Source organism: Ictidomys tridecemlineatus, chromosome 11, assembly GCF_052094955.1.
Source record: "Ictidomys tridecemlineatus isolate mIctTri1 chromosome 11, mIctTri1.hap1, whole genome shotgun sequence".
Taxonomy (NCBI): Eukaryota; Metazoa; Chordata; class Mammalia; order Rodentia; family Sciuridae; genus Ictidomys; species Ictidomys tridecemlineatus.
Genome location: NC_135487.1, coordinates 127916530 through 127935634, shown reverse-complemented (window position 1 = coordinate 127935634; position 19105 = coordinate 127916530). Strand labels below are relative to the sequence as shown.

General features: G+C 56.4%; 1 protein-coding gene and 1 long non-coding RNA gene across 3 annotated transcripts in view; one reads left to right on the top strand and one right to left on the bottom strand.

Annotated features, from left to right (window-relative positions):
• Il6r (interleukin 6 receptor) overlaps positions 1-19105 on the top strand; it is a 44146-nt gene that overhangs the window by 6744 nt on the left and 18297 nt on the right. Inside the window, exons 2-6 of the mRNA XM_078027486.1 lie at positions 13282-13518; positions 14853-14976; positions 17705-17886; positions 18426-18592; positions 18813-18954. Coding sequence (XP_077883612.1) covers positions 13282-13518; positions 14853-14976; positions 17705-17886; positions 18426-18592; positions 18813-18954 — 852 coding nt within the window. The remainder of the gene's footprint in view (positions 1-13281; positions 13519-14852; positions 14977-17704; positions 17887-18425; positions 18593-18812; positions 18955-19105) is intronic.
• Positions 2184-3422, bottom strand: LOC144368491 (uncharacterized). 2 transcript variants are annotated; one of them, XR_013428253.1, is made up of 3 exons: positions 3348-3422; positions 2953-3011; positions 2184-2810 (listed from the first exon to the last, which is right to left on the bottom strand). It is a non-coding gene; the product is annotated as an uncharacterized LOC144368491 (long non-coding RNA). The 2 variants fall into 2 exon arrangements; XR_013428252.1 differs by having other exon boundaries at positions 2184-2743.

Sequence of the window (19105 nt, the reverse complement as noted above, 5' to 3'; positions counted from 1 at the left end):
GTGTTGCCAACAAGCCCTTCTCTTCCCAGGACAGAGGGACAGGGAGCCTGTCTGTCTTCTGGGTGCCCTCATTAGAGACTGCACCCTTCCTGTCGGGGTGACCAGGACAGCCCCCTCTTGCCCTAGGAAGGACTTATTGCCAGCCCCTCCCCTCTCGCTCTTTCCCCTTGGAACTGGGGAGTGAACCCTGGGCACTCAACCACTGAGCTCCATCCCCAGCCCTTTCTTGTGTTTTATTTAGAGACAGGGTCTCAGCAATTTAGGAATTGCTGAGGCTGGCTTTGAACTTGAGATCCTCCTGCCTGAGCCTCCTGAGCTGCTGGGATTACAGGCCTGGCCTCCAGTATTGCAGAAAAAAACCCCAAACTTTCTCTTTCTCTGTTTTGAATTTCATTGCATGGATATACAGAATTTATTTACCTAGTCCCCCACCCTGTAAAATCTTCCTTTTTAGTTGTAGAGGGACACAATACCTTTATTTTGTTTATGTGGTGCTGGGGATCAAACCCAGTGCCTTGTACATGGCAGGTGAGCGCTCTACCAGCGAGCCACAACCCCAGCCCTCAAGTCCCCTTTTGATGGACATTTAGTGGTTTCCTGCCTTGCTAGACAGTGTTGTGGGGTACCATTGCATCCCTCATGTGGCATGAGTGCATTCCTGCAGGATAAAGTCCTCAAAGTGGGGTTGATGAGTCAGAAGACACGTGTATGTATACGTGTGTGTGTGTGTGTGTGTGTGTATATTTGGTACTGGGGATTGAACCACGCAGGGGGCACTTAACCACGGACCCACATTCCCAGACCTTTATTTTTTATTTTGAGACAGGGTCTTGCTAGGTTGCTTAGAACCTTGCTAAATTGCTGAGGCTGGTTTTGAACTTGCAATCCTCCTGCCTCAGCCTTCCAAGTTGCGATTTATGATTTTGACTGAGAATAAAAGTTGCTCTGATTTATACTCCTAGTGACAATGTGATGTCCTCACACCTCTTCCAGTGTGTTATGAAAGTGGCGTCTACCTAGAAAATGGTATCTGGGTGGAATGAATCTGCATTTAATTTATATGAGTGAGACTAGATTTTTCCCCACATGTAATAGGCTTTAGCATAATCTATTCATATAGTCTACCTGTTCTTTTTTTTTTTTTTTCCTTTGGTACCTGGGATTGAACCCAGGGGCACTTAACCACTGAGCCACATCCCCGGCCTTTCTTTATTTTTTATTCCGAGACAGGGTCTTGCTAACTTGTTTAGGGTCTCCGTAAATTGCTGAGGCTGGCTTTGAACTCAAGATCCCCTGCCTCAGTCTCTCCAGCCGTTGGGATCACAGGTGTGTGCCACCGCACCCGACTTTCATTTTTTAAAAACCTTTTTCTTATTGTTTATGGGAGCTCCTAACAGATGAAGGAATTCAGTCCTGTTGAAATGAGTTGAGTTGTGGACATTTTTTCAGGTGGTCAGTTGTCTTGTGACTTTCCTTTTTGTGAGTTGGGGTCAGTTTTTGCCATGCAGATGTTTGTTTTTGAACTGTGGATGAATTCTTGGCTTCTAGGTTGATCGTGTTTTTTGTTTTTTTGTACTTGTATACGGGCAGCGTGCCTATATTGTGTTTGTCTGTGTTTTAAATGTGGTGCTAAGGATCGAATCCAGAGCCTTACATGTGCTAGGCAAGCGCTCTGCCACTGAGCTACAGCCCTGGCCCAGTTAATAGTATTCTAAAATACTTTCCGTTTCCTTCTGATGCTTTAAAGTGTTTTTGTTTTTAAATGTCGTTGCTATTACTATTTTGTATGGGGGATTGAACCCAGGGATGCTCTACCACTGAGCTCCATCCCCAACCCTTTTTATGGTGAGACGGGTTCCCCAGCTGGCTTTGACCTTGCCGTCCTCCTGCCTCAGCCTCTCCGTCGCTGGGTTATGGGTGTGCACAACCAATCCTGTCCTGGCAAAGCAGGGCTTCTACTGGGAGCATCGGGAAATTCACTGAACTCGACTGCTCTCTTCCCCGTGAAGGTCCTTGGGATTAGACCTTCGCCAGCACGCCTGGTCCCACACTGTTTCAGATGTGGGTAAGGCCAACCCTCCCATTTCTGTTTTCTCAGAATCTCGCTGGCTCTGTCTCCTTGTTTACTTTCCCATTTGAACTTTAGAATCAACTTGCCTAGTTCAAAGAAAAAAAAAAAAAAGTCCTGTTGGTATTTTTATTAGCACAGAGTAAGCTTGAGGAATTAGTAGAAGGAGCATGGATTCACTTAGACACTCTAGTGCTGAGTCCCCTCGCTTGAAACAGAACGCGGGATGTGTTACAGCAGAAGTGCAGCAGCCCGAGAGACTTCACCAGACCCACAGCCCAACAGAACCAACCCCATGTGCCCCTTCATTGTGACGATGTTGAGTTTTGCTTCCTCTGGTCTGCTGTGGGGGGTGGAGACTGGAGAGGGCAGCGGCCCGGTAGGTGGACCTGGTCTGACCTCTCCTTCCATCCTCCAGAAACTGATTATGAGCCAGGTCGTGTTGCACCCCAAGGCTACCCTGAGAGATGGGGAGATAAGCCTCACATGCTGTACCCTGGGAAGGCAGAGGGCTGTGGAATAAACACGAACCAGGAGTCCAGGGCCCGGAGTCCAGCCTGGCCACGTGACACACTGGTGGTACGACTTCTGGGACCTTTCCCTCCTCTTCTATTGAAACGAGCAGCTTCATTGGGCACGGTGGTGCACGCCTGTCAACCCCGGCGGCTCAGGAGGCTGAAGCAGGAGGATGGCGAGTTCAAAGCCAGCTTCAGCAACTTGGCTCTAAGCAACTCAGTGAAGACTTGTTTTAAAATACAAAAAGAGTTGGGGAAGTGGCTCAGTGGTAGATAGAGTGCCCCTGGGTTCAATCCCTAGTACCAAAAAAGGAAGCAAGACAGGGAGGGAGGGAGGAAGGAGCTTCAGTTAGACACAATGGCACCTACCTGTCACTCCAGTAACCCAGGAGGCTGAGGCAGGAGGATCACAAGTTCAAGGCCGGCCTCTGCAATTTAACAAGACGCTGTTCAAAATCAAAAGACTGGGGGATGTAGCCTAGTGGTGGAGCACCCTGGGTTCCTTCCCTGATACTGGGGGGGGGGGGGAGAAAGGAAGGGGCAGCAGCTTGGCCAGAACCCTCCCTGGGGCCCTCTCCATCTTCACATCGCCACCCACCCTCATGCAGCACATCCCTGGCTGCAGCTCCTCCTCTCGGTCTAGACCACAGCCCCCGTCCAGTCCTGCTGTTATCTCTGTGTATCTTAATCTCCTGGGGGGGGTTGGCTGGGGGTGGGTGGGGTGGGACTGTTTGCCCTCCTCAGATACCCTTTCCTTTAATTACTTTATAATCTCTGAGCGGGATCCAGGGCGGGCCTTCTTGGCCTGGGGCCAGGTAAAGTGTCTGCAGCTGCCGAGGGAGGGAGAGTGTTTTTCGTGGGGGCTACCTTTTAATGGGTCCTAAGGAGCCTCCCCCAGGCCTTCTCTGGCAATCAGCGAGGCAGATGGAGCGGAGGCTGAGCCAAGGTAAACACGGCCAAACACAAGACAAACACCGGCAGGTACAAGAGGTGCAGACACACTGGGGGAGGGGGGGTGCTCCTGCCAGGGGGGCCATCACTGGGAGAAGAGGGTTTGCACAAACTGGGCGGCCAGCCAGGACAGAGAGGGACACAGTCCAGAGCCTGGAAGCCCCGCCGTCTCGCTGGTCCCAAAGGACATCTTGGGATCTCAGGGAGAAGTGACCCAGGGATGGAAGGACCCGGGAGGGAGGGAGGGAGATGGAGTCAGAGGTGGCGGTGCTTCAGCTCTGAGCCACCTCCTCAGCCCTTTTGAAATTTTATTTAGAGACAGGGTCTTGCTCAGTTGCTGTTCGTATGGGGTCAGGGAGAAATCTCAAGGTGTGACTCCACACCCCTGAGATCCCCGGGCCCTACTAGGGGTGGCGGGCTGTAAGGAGGAGACCCGCTCCCCTTTATGCAAACCCCTCAAACCTCAGGGCTTCTCTTCCCCAGGACTCTGTGAAGTCTCAGAAGGTGTCGGGCGAGCAGGGAAGGGGAGAGGGAACGAGGCGCTGGAGACGGGTGGGTGGGCACCCCAGAGGAAGGGAACTGGGGAGGGGTAGAGAGAGAGGTGACCTGGGCAGCCCCTTCACTTCTCTGATCTGTGCCTCCCTGTACAGCGGGGATGCACCCCCCTCCCTCGCTCTCAGTGCTGCTGTGGGGAGACTCTTGGGTCAGGGCCTGGCCCGTGGGGCGAGGGCTTGTGACGGTTCTGACTATTATCGCAGTAGAAGCCCCGAGACCCATTTCAGCCCTTAGGTGGAGAATACGAGGAGAGGTGCCCGGGAACACCGGGGACCTGTCCTAGCCTGTGTGGGACCGCAGTCTGCATGGGTTTCCATTTGCACCTGGGCTGCCCACATCTCCTAGCAACCTCTGGACATCCACCTCCTTTCGGATCAAGGCCCCAAGCGCTGAGAGGGGACCTTTAATTCTTGCATGACCCAGTCTGAAACTGTGCCTCTGAAACCTGAGAGACGGGAGGCCACCCTGGGCTGACAGCTGGAGCCCGTGTGCCTGCTAGGAAGGGCTGTGAGAGGGGATTAACAGGCGCGAGTTAAGCGGTGGCCAGCGGCGGCCTGTGCACTGCTTACATAAATGGGGCCAGGAAGCTGAACTTGTTTTTTTTCTGGCAAGAGCAAGGGTGTGCTGCCAGAGAATTGAGAAATCGGTTTCTCGCGGGCCTGTTTTTCTCAGGTTATTGACATTTGCCAGTTTACATGGAGAGGGGAAAAGAAAATCAGAGCCACAACAAAGCCATTTGGGTTTCTAGCACCCAAACTGGGACCTGGAGGGGGAAGAACCCCACTTCCCAAGGGCTGTGCTGCAAGGTCCCTGCTCCCGGGGTGTCCCGCGTGGGCAGGGATTTGTGGGATTGCTGGCTGGAATCTACTAGGATCTACGCTCTCCTTCCCTTGAGGAATGGGAGGCCAGGGAGGTGGTGGGAATTTCTCTGCCCTGGAGCTCTCCAGAGAGAGAAATGTGTTTGTCTCAGGGCCCTGGGATGACCTGGCCCCATCCCTCTCCCGCGTCCTCACCTATTTACAATAGTATGTTCATAGATGGCGTCGGTGTTGCAAGGTGGCATTGTCCGGGGTAAGCAGGCGTGCTTCCTGCCCTGGGAGCTAATGATGTGAGACCGCGGGATGCTGAGACGGCAGGAGTAGGGGCTGGTGGGGGCCTCCAACCTCAGTCTGAACCTGCGTTTTTCAGAAAAGGTGAACAGTGGGCTCTGCCAGGGGCAGTGACATGCCCCCAGCTGCCTGCCAGTCCTGGGCCGAATTCGGTCTCCTGATGGTGCAGGAGTGCCTCAGGCTGCCTCGTGCTTTGAGATGTGCGGTATAGGAGAAGAGCGGAGCCGGGGAGGCCTCCCGTGGGTCAGGGACTAGATGCAAAGTGCACTTGAAGATTGAAAAGGCACTTGGGGCCAGGTGTGCTGGTGCCCTCCTGTAATCCCTGCAGCTTGGGAGGCTGAGGCAGGAGGATCCTGAGTTCAGAGCCAGCCTCAGCAATTTAGGGAGGCCCTAAGCAACTTAGCAAGACCCTGTCTCCAAATAAGATCTAAAGAAGGGCTGGGGGTGTGGCTCTCTCCTTTTCTGATCTGACCCTCAGGAAGGGACTTTGTTTCCCTGCTGTTCCTATTTCTTCATGGAACCTGGGATAAGGGTGCTCCCTTCCTGCTTCTGACTGGTCTTGGCAGGAAAAGGAGGACTGGGAATCCTTGGACGCCCCTTCCTCTTTCCTGGCTCTCGGGTGCTTTCTGATGCCTAGGAGCTGGGGTGGGGGACAGCTGATTTATTCTCAAGGTGATGGGGAGAGACTCAGAAGCAAGGAGCAGCGCCAGGTCCCATCCTGGGGACTGGGACAGGAGGTGGGAGGGCGAATGGGGCCTCCTTCTGCCCCCAGAGCCAGGACTGATTCCCCTGGAGGATGCCCACACCCTCCCTGCTCTCTGTAGGTCCAACCTCCTTCCTTACTGTGCTTTAGATACTGCAGACCCCAATCCTTCCCAAATTCTTCACTTTTTTTTTTTTTTTTTGATACCGGGGGCGCTTAACCACTGAGCCGCATCCCCAGCCCTTTTTGTATTTTATTTAGAGACAGGTCTCACTGAGTTGCCTGGGGCCTCCCTAAATTGCTGAGTGAGGCTGGCTTTGAACTTGCCATCTCCTGCCTCGGCCTCCTGATCCCCTGGGATTACAGGTGTGCCTCCCGCTGGCTCCAGGACTCTTCCTGATACCTTTGCGTATTCTGTTCACTCCTTGAAATGCCATTCCCAGCAGCCGCCCTCTCCCGGCTCCCATCATTTCTCAAGGTCATGTCTCCTTTCCCCTTTTAGAATGATGTGTCCTCCGTCTCACCTCCCTCCATACCTCAGGATCATTTATTTCAGAATAGCCTGAATTATAGGTGATTTTAAGTCCTCCACAGGGGTCTGTGGATGTTGAACAAAATAAAATACGGAAAGGAGAGCAGAGAGTACGTTTTCAGGGACAACGTGTGGATTTTCTTCATGATTTGACTTAAACTGTACTTCCTAGATCCTTCACGGTCAGGTAGGTGCTGATGGAAGGATCGGAACTGAGTTAAACGCTCTAGAAGCCACTGTAATGAAGAATGAGAATGAGCCCCTGCTCTTGATGCAGGTGAGGAACAGAAAATCTTGACTTCTTAAGCAGGGGACAGGCACAGGCTTGCCATCCGGCCCTGAGGGCGGATGCTGAGCTGTGCGCTGTGTGCTGTGCGCTGGATCCCAGCTTGTGCCGCACCTGCCCGCCCTGCGCCAGGGCCGCCGCCAGGTTGGGAGGGAGCGCCCGGCTGCTGGGGCACGTCCTGTGGGGAAGCGGGCTCTTGGGAGCACGTGGCCACTACGGGTCTCTTCCTTTGACCGCAGAGGCTGAGCCCACAGAGGGTTCCTGGTGCCCCTCAGGGGGTCAAGGCTGCGGGGGAGGGAAGTGCACAGGACAGTCACGTCCAGGGAGCTGCCAGCGCTGGGGGGGGGCTCTGCCATCTGAAAGTGTCCCAGAAGCTGTTTGTCTTGAAAATCTACCTTATCCCCAGAGGCCCTGAGCTCTGCCACCTCCTCCTGGGTGTGTGACAACCGAGGCCCAAGTCTTTGCTTTTAGAACGAACACACACACACACACACACACACACACACCTGTAGACCCCGTGTGTTGTGTGCATATCTATGGACACACTTTTTTCCCATTGTCAGAGTAATATACGCCGGGCGTGGTGCGGTGCCACACGTCCGCGGTCTAGCGACTCAGGAGACTGAGGCAGGGGGATCCCATGTTCGAGGCCAGCCTCGTCAACTTTGCAAGACTCTGTCTCAAGATGTTTTTAAAATTAAATAAATAAATAAAAGGGATTGAACATGTAAAGGGCCCCCAGGTTCAATCCCTAGTACCCCCCCCCCAAAAAAAAAAGAAAAAAAAGAAGAAAATATTAATGTGAGCATCTTGTAGAAAGATTTAAAACTACAGAAAAGCCAGGTGTGGTGGCATGTGCCCATAGTGTCATCTGCTCAGGAGGCTGAGGCCGGGGAACTGAAGACCCACCTGGGCAGCCTAGTGAGACCCACAACTCAGAAACGTAGATGAATAAATGAATCAATGATGCAACAGCAGAAATCTAAAAGGAAGAGAAAGACATTACCCCATAGTAAAAGCAGAAAAATTTAAAACTCAAAATCAAAATTCCCCAAGCAAATCAACCAAAGCAGTCATCCCTGCTCCCACATTTGGGGAGGAGGGCGGAGGTCCCAGGGGGCCCTTGGATGCCCATCACTTCCCGCCCTCACGTCTGCTCCTGGGGCCGGCTGTTGCCTGACAGCAGGACCCAGTGTCCTGGGCACCGGCTCCGAGTTGGGGCAGGGGGCGGGGGCGGGGGCGGGGCGGGAAGGTGGCGCTGCCGTGACTTGAGCTCAGGGCTTCCTCTGGTCTCTGGTCTGAGAGTCTGTCTTAGAGTGGTCCTGTCTGCAGTGCTTCTAAGAGCAGAGTTAACACAGCCTTGTGTACAGGTTCCAGAGAAGAGTGTTTGGAAGCAGAATTGCGATAGCAATACTTGCCAATGGGTGGCTTATAATTAATCATTCCCCATTTAAAAAAAAAGTGACTCAGTTTTAAAGATTCAGAAAGCCATTACTCAAGCTCCTTGGCAGAGGAAATGGCCATGATGTGGCTCCCTGCAGCTCTGCTTTTGTGGAAGAGGAAAAAGAAGGCTTTTCATTTGGTGTTTCTCTGAGCTGCCCAAATGCTTTGGCCTTGTTAGCAAGTGGAGGACAGAGCAGCTCCTGCCATTGTTGAGAAGACCCGCTACACAGGCAAGAGCCTCCAGCTGGGCTGGGCTTGGGAAGTGACCAGGGACGTCTTTCCCGGAACTGGCAAAGGCACACGCAGAGAGGGTCTCCTCTGGCCTCTGGATTCGTGTTCCTGCCTCCGTGTCTGCCGCTTGTGGGAAGCTCACTTCTCTGGTCTCCCGCGAGGGCCCGTCCACTGCAAAGCCCACGAGGCGCCACCCGGCCACGCGGGACGGTGCCTCTGGGACTTGCTGGCGTGAAGACCCTGTCCCTGTGGGCACCTCTTAGGTACCCTGTGTGAAACAAACACTTATTAAGCACCCACTGAGTTCTCTGATGTGCAGCCGGGTGGAACTTACAGGCTTGCGGTCACGGGGGTGGGGGGGTGGGGACCTGTGTATACAGTCCCACATCACTTAATGGTGGGGACACGTTCCGAGAAATGTGTCTTCAGGTGATCTTGTCGTGTGAACTTTCTAGAGTTACACAGACCTGCGGGGTGCAAGTCAAGCATTTGATGTGGCCTCTTGATACCATCGAGGGATGCAGTAAACAGACGGAGAGGCTGCGTGGGGGTCACACTGCTGTTCTACAGGAGGTTTTATTTTACAAGCAGGACTACACTCCAAAACAACTATAAAACGTATCGTTTAGTAAATACGTAAACCACAAACACAGTTGTTTGTTTGTTTGCTTATTTATTTGTGTTTTGTGATACTGGAGATTAAGCCCAGGGTTTTTTTAGATGTTGATGGACCTTTATTTTATTCATTTACTTCTATGCAGTGCTGAGGATCGAACCCAGAGTCTCACACAGGCTAGGCAAGCCCTTGACCACTGAGCCACAACCCCAGCCCCCCAGGGGGGTGTTTTACTAATGAGTTACATCCTCAGCCCTTAGTTTCTTTTCTTTTTTTTAAGTCAGGTTCTCACTGGGTTGCTGGCCTCCAATGGCTATCCACTGGCCTTCAATGGCTATCCTCCTGCCTCAGCCTCCTGAAGCTGGGATTAGAGGCGGGCATCACCACACCTGACATTAATTATCATTATTCAGTATCATTTACTGTACATAATTGTATGTGATACACACACACACACACACACACACACACACAGAGGCTAAACAGGCTACTTGAGGGTGATGAAGCAGGATGAGCCTTGGTCCTGAGGCCCAGAGTCCATGCTTCCTGAGCTTGAATATGGTGGTCAGCTCACCGGGTACTGGTCAGTCATCTCTGCTTGACCTCCCTCGGCCTGGCTGTAAACACGCTGCCCACCGGTTCTGGCAGGACGGTGGTGGCCGCGAGGTGCACCTTCCCACCTGGGGCCTCCCGTGGGAGGCGGCGCGCACGCGCACCAGCAGCAGGTGGCGCCTTGCTGACCCCTGCCCCGCCCGAGGCGCACAGGGCACCAGCTGCCGGTGCGACGCGTCGGCCAGCGACAGGGGAAGGTGTGACAGGTTCCTTCTGTGCTCCCCTCCCGCGGCCTCGCAGCTTCCTGGACGGGCTGGACCCACTTTCACCCCCGGTGCCGGGGTGGAAGCCGGGCCTGGGGGTGCCAGGGAGGCTGCCCTCCTGAGCTCCCAGCCCTGGGCAAGGTGGAGAGGATGGACCCCGTTAGGGCCTCACCCAAGGTCACCCCGGCACCACCGGAAACACCTGTGCCCGCTGTGGCGTCTCGGGGACCGTCCATGGGTCTGACCCCACAGTGGCCCACGCCTGGAATCCCAGCGGCTCCGGAGGCTGAGGCAGGAGGATCAGGAGTTCAAAGCCAGCCTCAGCCACTCAGCGAGACCCTGTCTCTAAATAAAATATAAAAAGACTGGGGATGTGGCTCAGGGGTTAAGCGCCCCTGGGTTCAATCCCTGGTACCAAAAAAAAAAAGTCCTGGCCCATCACTGTATCCCTGGTGTGAGGTTGGCTGAAGATCCTTCTGTGATCCAGAGCGGCGCCCGGAGAAAAGTGTCCGTGAAAGGAGGAGCTATCCGTGGTTCTTTCTTTTCTTTTTTCTTTTGTCCTGGGGGTGGAACCCAGGAGTGCTGAACCATGGAGCCACATCCCCAGCTTTTTAAAAAATATTGTGTTTAGAAGCAGGCTCTCGCTAAGTTCCTGAGGCTGGCTTTGAACCAGAGATCCTCCTGCCTCAGCCTCCCGAGCTGCTGGGATGACGGATGTGCGCCAGCCAGGCTGCCCAGTCAGGCTGTCCCTGACTCCTTCCTTGGACTTTTAGGCAAACTGTATACAAACGGTGCCCATTGTGTGTGGGTGCTCCTAGGCTGCCTGCAACCGCAGATGTCCACTCTCCAGCTGATGGACAGATGTTGCTCGCCTGGCAGTAGCCTCCCCCGGTCCCCCGTAAACCGTCCTTTTGGATAGCGTCTCTGTCCGTCATGAACCCGTCAGATTTGAGGTGCTTCTTCAGCTGCGTCCTCTGTGCAGGAACTTGATGTCCGTGAAGGGTTTCATCCTGACGGCGGCTTTATCTGGTGGAAGACGGGGAACTGAAAAGATGGGCAGTGAGAGGGAGGGTCAGCGGGTCTTCCAAATCTCCTTCAGTCACAGACGGGAACCAGTAGGTGACCGGACGTGGCGAGCTGTCACCTTCCTCAGGCTCCCACTGGATCCCCTCGAGGGCCAGGTACCCAACCATGTCCTCTTCGCTGCTGCCCGGCTTCCGGGGCTCCTGCCTGTTGGTGGCACGTAGGACGGAGAGAGGGGGCCTCCCTTGCCCACCGTGGAGCACGAGGAGCCCAGAGGGGGTCCCAGGCCCCCGCCCAGACTTGCTGGGCTACACCGCGACGTCCACTTAGCTCTCTCTTCCAGCAGCCAGGGCTCTTGTGGTAGGGAGATTGGGTGAGGGGCTGCCACCTGTCCTGGCTGTCCATCTGTCCTTTCCCCGCCAGCTCAGAGCAGAGGGGGCCAGGCGGAGGACTTGGGCTCCGAGTGGTGAACTGGGAGGAAAGTTGAAAGGCGTCTGTGCAGCCAGGCAGAAGCTGTCTCTGCTCTGGATGCCTGTGTCCCTGGTCCCTGGACTGTGGCCTGCGTCTCATAGGGACAGCCAGACTCCTTGGCCTGGGGCTGGAGGCCCCCGGGAGCCTCTGGTCCTGACGCCCCCTTTCCTGGGGGCCATCTCTGGTGGGCTGGGAGGAAGGACGGGCTCCACGCAGGAGATGAGGAACTCTTCCCCAGCGAAAAGCTTTCGCAGACCCAAGAGACACTTGTGCTTGTCCCCAGACCCAGGAGCATGGGCAGGGAGGTGACATCAGGTGCTTGGCCTCTCTGACATCTCTGGTCACATTCATTGCCGCTGCCTGCTCATGCGTGGTTCTACCCTTGGTTTAAGGGATCAGGTGGGCTTGATAGGAGAACCGGCTGTGTCCCCGGCCCCATCTCCTCAGCTGGTTGGACTGATTTGACTGATCGGTTCATAACTGAGTGCAAGGTGGCCGGGATAATTTTTATCTTAGATTCTGTGAATCTATAACCCGTCCTAAAGCTGGGCTAGGAAAAAAGTCTTTGTTCCGCTAACCTTTAATCTCCTCTCTCTTGAGTCGTCGCGCACACGATATTTTTCGAGGGGTGGGTGATGTACTTTGTCTTTTTGACTTTCCAATAACTTTTTCTTGGATCCTTAGAATAAAAACACCACAGATGTTTAGCAGAGAGGCGCCGGGGACCAGGGGAAGCGCGGGACACACCGTCAGACCCCTGGTTCACATCCTGAGCGTGCCTCTATCTTATGGGTGATCTGGGGCGAGTCTCCTGATTCTTCCGGGCCTCAGTTCCCATTTATAAAGTAGACCCCGAGATTTTGAGACTTCCTTCAGACCCGTGTGTGCCAGGAGCCCTGCTTGGTGCCTGGCGCTCATTCCTAGGTGCATTCATTCATCCGCTCCAGGGCGCTGTGTGTGCCCGGCAGTGCGCCCAGAGCTGGACCGTGACAGAGCGCCCACCAGGCTCGGTGGCCCGCGCCTGTGATCCCTGAGGCTGAGGAAGGTAGATGGCAAGTTCCAGGCCAGCCTTAGCAGCTTAGCAAGACTCCGTCTCAACATAAAAAGTAAAAAGGGGCTGGGGGTGTAGCTGCGTGGTAGAGCGTGCCTCCCGGGGTTCAACCCCCAGGACCTTCACAAACGAACCACGCAACACAACGGGTGCCTCGTCTTGTGCTGCTTGGCGTCTTGGGGAGACACACTGGGAATGGGTGGTTGCACGGCAGTTGGGACAGGTGGCGCGGTGGAGAGGCCTCATCTAGCGAGCGGGACAGGGGAGGCTTTGGGGTAAGGGGTGCTTAATGCTGAGTCCAGAAATAGGGGACTTTGTCCTGGGGACGGGGCAGGGGAGGAGCCAGTGTGAGAAGAGCAGTGTCTTGGGGATAGTGTAGCCCTTGGAGGGCCTCCTCTTTTTCCTCTCTTCTCCTTCTTCTCCATCTTTCTTTGGTGTCAGACCACATCCCAGTCCTCTTTATGTTTTCTTTAGGGACAGGGTCTCGCTGAGTTGCTCAGGGCCTCGTTAAGGTGCTGAGGCTGGCTTTGAACTCGCGATCCTCCTGCCTCAGCCTCCTGAGCCCCTGGGATGACAGGCCTGGGCCACCACCCCTGGCCCCTTGAAGGGCTGTGCTGTGTTGTGTTGTGCTGTGTTGTGTTGTGTTTGTTTGTGTGTTGTGTTGTGTTTGTTTGTGTGTGTGTTTGTGTGTGTGTGTGTCTGCTTCACCGGGGGAGTGGGATAGCCAGATTGTGGTTTGAAAAGGCTCACTCTGGCAGCTGGGGGTGTCAGGGGCAGTACGGGGGGGCCAGTGTCCTAATCCGGGCAGAGGTGTCCTGGACGGTGACAGGTTCCAGAGTTGGTCAGTCCTGAAGCCTCTGTGGCGTCCCGTTTCAGGGTGCTGTGGCTCACTGAGTGTTCTCCCTCCCCCAGAGATGGCCGGTGACGTGCTGAGGAGCCTGCCAGGGGCCAGCGTCACCCTGACCTGCCCGGGGGAGGACCTGGGGGCCAACGCCACCGTCCAGTGGGTGCTCGCTGGCTCACGCCACCGGAGCTGGGCCGGCGTGGGAAGGAGGCTGCTGCTGAGGTCGGTGCGCTTCGAGGACTCTGGGAACTACTCCTGCTCCCTGGACGGCCACCCGGCGGGGACCGTGCAGCTGCTGGTGGACGGTGAGTGTCCTCGGGGCTCTGGATGGCCCGGCTCTGCGCCTTCTGGGAGGACTCCTTGCCTGGTCCTTTAAACTCCTGTTATTGCCTCGGCCCAAGAATTTTGGGGAAAGGCTCCCTGATGTCTCTCGGTGCCACTGGAGGAAGTTCCCGCTGAGGGGGGGCGCATCTGGCTGGTGGAGGGCACTGTCTGTCTGTCCTGCCAGTGGACCCAGACAGCCTGGATTCGAGTCTTCCCCCTTCACACTCAGCTTGACTTGGGCTCCTCAGATCTCTCTGCAAAATCGAGTCGATTTTCTGACCTTAGAGTGTCTCAAAGGTGAAACGGAGCGTTGGGTTGGTGGCCGCCACCTGTAAGGTATCGCGGGAGGACGGCAAGTTGGAGGCCAGCCTGGGCGACCACGGAGACCCTGTCTCCAAAGAGATCACAGAAGGAGTAGGGGGTGTGTCTCGGGGGCAGAGTGCCGGGTTCAATCCCCAGCACCAAAACAAAAAAGAAAAAAAAAAAGATGAAGAATTCTCCCACGGACAGACGGACGGGACTGCTCTGCACAAGGCAGCGCTCCTGACTTTTAGAATCAGCTCCTTCCGCTGGGCGCGGTGCTGCTGCCTGTAACCCAAGCTGCTCGGGAGGCGGAGGCAGGAGGATCGCGAGGTCAAAGTCAGCCTCAGCAACTTAGTGATGCCTTAAAGCAACTTGGCCAGACCCTGTCTCTAAATAAGATCTTAAAAAGCTCGGTGTGTGGCTCCGTGCGTGAGCGCCTTTGGGTTCAATCCCCAGCACCAAGAAAGCCAAGCCCAAAGCCTCCTTCACTTCTGGATGAAGACTTCACCCAGCCAGGGCCCGGTGCTAGGCCCTTCCTTGTTTCTCACCTAGTCCTCCCACCAACCCCAGGAAGGAGGGTGGCATTCATCGCCATTATCATCATCAGGTCATGGAGGACATTGAAGAAGGCCTGGGACTCACCCAAGGCCACACAGCCGCGTCTACAGATTCCAAAGTCCCAGCTAGGCAGGGCGGTGCACACCTGGAATCCCAGTGATTGGGGAGGCTGAGGCAGGAGGATTGCAGCGTTGAGGCCCGCCTCAGCAACTCAGAGAGACTCTGTCTCAAAATAAAAAGAGCTGGAGACGTAGCTCACTGGTAAAGCACCCCTCAATTCAATCCCTAGTACTGCCCTAGCCTCCCCCCAAAAATACTTGTCGTCCATTAGAACATCTGTGTGGGTCTGAGTTTCAGCTGCCGAGTGGCCAGTCCCCTCAGCAGGGAGGCTGGGCTCACCTGGGAGGTCGGGGGAAGCCCTGCGGCTCCTCAGCCCGCTGTTCTCTCCTTCCAGTTCCTCCCGAGAAGCCCCGGCTCTCCTGCTCACGAAGGAGCCTCCTCAGCAGCGTGGTCTGTGAGTGGAGTCCTCGGAACCCCCCGTCGCCCACCACCCAGGCGGTGCTGCTGGTGAAGAAGCTGTAAGTAGCCTGGGCTGGGCTGGGTGGCGGAACTGGCCGATTCTAATAAATCAACTAAAAACAAACAAAACTTTTACTTTGAGACAGACTCTCCCTAAATTGCTGAGGCTGGCCTTGAATCTGTGATCCTCTTTCTTCAGCCTCCTGAGTCTCTGGGATTACAAACCTGCACCGCTATGCCCAGCTGAGGGATTGCAGAATTTTACCAGTAAAAAGTAATTCCTGGAGCAGAGCGCGGTGGCACCCGCCTGTAATCCCAGCGGCTTGGGAGGCTGAGACAGGAGGTTCAAAGCCAGCCTCAGCAAAGACCAGTGATCGAGTGCCCCTGAGTTCAATCCCCAAGTATCTCCCCCACCAAAAAAGTAATTGCTGGGACTGGGGGCGGAGCCTGTGGCAGGAGTGCTTGTGCCGCACGCACATGTGAGGTCCTGGGTTCAATCCCCGGCACTAAAATAAAAACCCCAAACCAACCAACCAACCAACAGCAACAACAACAAAACAGAAGAAGAAACTGAGGTTCAGAGAGGTCTTTTAGCTAGAAAGTGGCTCTGCTGGGAACCCGATTCCGGGTGCCTGGTTTCCGTTCCGGGTGCCTGGTTTGGAGTGTGGCTCTGAAGAAGATGCCAATGGGGGAAGGAAGGCCAGCCAGTTCTTACCCGTGTCTGGCCCCAAGTGTGTCAGGCTCTTTCTATAGGGAGGCAGGTGACAGGAAGTGGTCATGGATGGAGAATCGGAACGGGGACTAGGGGGCCAGAAGTCATGCCTGCCACTTCAAGGTGGCGTAAAGCGCGGGCGTGGGATGGGCCCAGCCAGAGCTGTGGAGGACTGGAAGGCGCGAGCACAGATCTGTCCGCAGACCCAGGGCTCCTCCGTCTAGACGTCTGGCGTCGGGCCTAAGCTGTGGGCCGTGAGAGCACAGCAGTCCCCCCTTCTCCTTCCCAAGGTTTCGACTACCCCTGGTCAGCCGTGGCCTGAAAACATCAGGTAGAAAATTCTAGAAATCAGCCGTGCCTAGGTTTTAAATCAAGCCACTTGGAGCAGCCTGATGGAAGCGTGTGCTGTCCTGCCCGGGCGTGGGTCCTGCCCAGCAGTCGGCCTGCATCCAACCTCCCCCACCCCGGGCCGCCTCCCCGATGGGCGTCGTGCTCAGCAGTGGCCCGGGGCAGAGATGCAGGGAGCCCTAGGACAGGAAGGGCCAGACGACCCTGGTCCCGCGGCGGCGCTGGGGCATGCGGGCGGAGCGTGCCAGGTACAGGGTTTGGCACCGTCTGGGGCTTCGGGCACTGGCCCTGGTTCTTGGAACACACTCCCTGCAGACAGGACTACTCTGCCAAAAAGTCAGAACAGTGACCTCCACACGGTGGTGGCTTGGCTGCCACTTGTCTCCAGAGAGTTGCTGGGAGGCCTGACGGTGTGTCTGTGTTCCCGACTCCACGGGAAGATCACCCCCTGCAAAGATACCGCTGCCCCGGGACATCAGTCCACGTTTCTCCATAGGCAGCACGTTCTGCCCGCCGCCGGGCGGCTCCAGGCCAGTGTCAGAGACTGAACCCAGGGGCACTAAACCACGGAGCCTCACCCCCAGCCCTTTTTATGTTTTATTTTGAGACAGGGCCTCACTAAGTCCCTCCGGGCCTCCCTTTTGCTGAGGCTGGCTTTGAACTCCCCATCCTCCTGCCTCAGCCTCCTGAGTCGCTGGGCTTACAGGCGCGTGCCCCGGCACTGACTGATTCACACTGGACACTTCATCTCGAATCCTCTGTTGACAATACGGTGGGAGAGGACCAGGTGTCTAGCTCCAGTCCTCCTCCTCCAGTGGTCTCGGGCGTCTGCTGAGAAGCTCTGGGAGAGGGAGTGGGGATGGAGGCTGCCAGAGCTCCAGGGACGGGGCCACTGAGGCCCCACCGGGGCCTGAGACTCGGGGCCCAGGAAAGCCGTCCTGGTGTGTTCTGCTTTCTGTTTTGGGCGTGACACTTTCACATCCTCCTCGGCACCCGCCCAGCTGTCACCCAGCAGCGCCTGAGCGTGGGGCTCCCGCCTGGGCTGGGGGAGGCAGGATGGACGGGCCCTGCCTCCTGGGGTGGGTGGGACCAAAGCCAGAGGTGCAGGGGACACAGAGCAAGGGTGGCTGTCACTCCCCGGAGCCAGGCTCCCAGAAGCAGTTTGTCCCCCCTGCTAGACTCTTCCCGAGCCCAGGAGCCGCGTTAGAGGCTGGTGATTTGTCCCCCTGCGGCCTGACATGCCCGCGGACAGGCACCGGGCGAGGCTCCCTTGCTGACTCACCTGCCGGAACCTTCCTAGGAGATGCTTCTAGGAGTTCCTCTGCGACACCAGCATCTCCAGGGGGGCTTCGACCTGAGGGCACATCATTTTTGTCATTGCCCTGACACCAGGTCCGAGGCTCGGCCTCTCTGCCTCTGCGAGTCTGTGTCCCCCGTGGGGCCAGGAGCCCGGATCCTGCCCCAGCGCCAGCTGAGCCCCTCCTCCAGCACGTGCCAGGGACCTTGTCCTAGCCACGTTAGTCCCTTGTCCCTTTGGGTGGGGCTGTGAATAGTCAAATGACAGCACAGAACCTCGAGGCTGGTTGCAGGACTCACTGGGAGTCACCAAAGCTGACGAGAGCAGACGACCCGGAGCTGGGATCCGGGCCCTGGGACCCGACTCAGGTTTCCCCTCTGGGGAAGCACAGAGACGGTGGCAGCCCCCCCCTTTGTTTTGTGACCCACAGCGAGAAAGTGCCAGCGGAAGACTTCCGGGTGCCCTGCCAGTATTCTCAGGACTCGCAGAAGTTCTCCTGCCAGCTGGAGATCCCAGAGGGGGACAAGTCCTTCCACGTAGTGTCCTTGTGCGCGGCCAGCAGTGCCGGGGGCAGGGCCAGCGACCCCGAAGCCTTTGAGGGATATGGAATCCGTAAGTGAGCTCCCCTCTCCCCAGCCCCACAAGGGTTTTTTTTTTTTTCTCTTTTGACATAATATTTCTTTTCTTTTTGGTGCTTTTTGAACCTAGGGGGGCTTAATCACTGAGCCACCACCCCAGACCTTTTTAAAATTTTGAGACAGGGTCCGGCCAAGTTGCTTAAGGCCTCACTACATGGCTGAGGCTGGCCTCCAACATTTGATCCTCCTGCTTCAGCCTCCCACGTCGCTGGGATTGCAGCCTTGCACCGCTCGGCCCGGCCCTTGACTTAATATTTCTCGTCCATTCCTTGGGGGGCAGGGAAGGAGCGGTTGACGGGTTTGGCTTCATGGAGCCCTTTTGGGCATTGACGGATGCGTGTGTGGGGCTGAGCGTGTGGCTTAGTGCAGAGCGCTTGCCTAGTGTGTGCGGGGCTCTGGGTTTGATCCGCAGCATGGGGGAGGAGGGCAAATAAATAAAAAGATGGGCATGGGGCGGCCTGGTCTGGGGCAGGGCCTCCTGCCGCCCCACGGAGGCCACGTTCCCTGTCACAGTGCAGCCTGACCCGCCCACCAACATCCTGGTCACTGCTGTGGCCGAGAACCCCCGCTGGCTCAACGTCACCTGGGAGGACCCCGTGTCCTGGAACTCGGACTTCTACAGGCTGCAGTTCGAACTCCGGTACCGGGCCGAGCCCTCGAAGGCCTTCACCACGTGGATGGTGAGTTCGCCCGCTGCCTCGGAGCAGAGGCGCGGCGGACACGGGAGGGTCACAGAAAGGACGTGGAGGACAAGGAGGGACTTCCAGGGCCCCCTGGCAGCGCCCCGTGCGGCCTGGACGTCTCATTTACAGAGTCCCTTGACAGCTGGTGGGCAGGAGGGTGGCAGGGTGGCCCATCGGGGAGGGCTGTCAGCGTTGGCAGTGGCTGTGCCTCCCCCAGGTCAGGAGCTCCCAGTACCACTGCATCATCCACGACGCCTGGCGCGGCTCCAGGCACAGGGTGCAGCTGCGGGCCCAGGAGGAGTTTGGACTCGGCTCCTGGAGTGAGTGGAGCCGCGAGGTCACGGGCGTCCCCTGGACAGGTACCTCGCGGGCCTGGGGGGAAGGCGGGGGGTGCTTGTCAGTGGATGGGCAAGGTCCCCCCAAAGCCGGTGCCCGAAACGGCAACCATTTGTCTGCTTCAGACTCGGCTGGTCTGGCCACGAGGGCTGGAGGGGCCCAGGTAAACCCGCG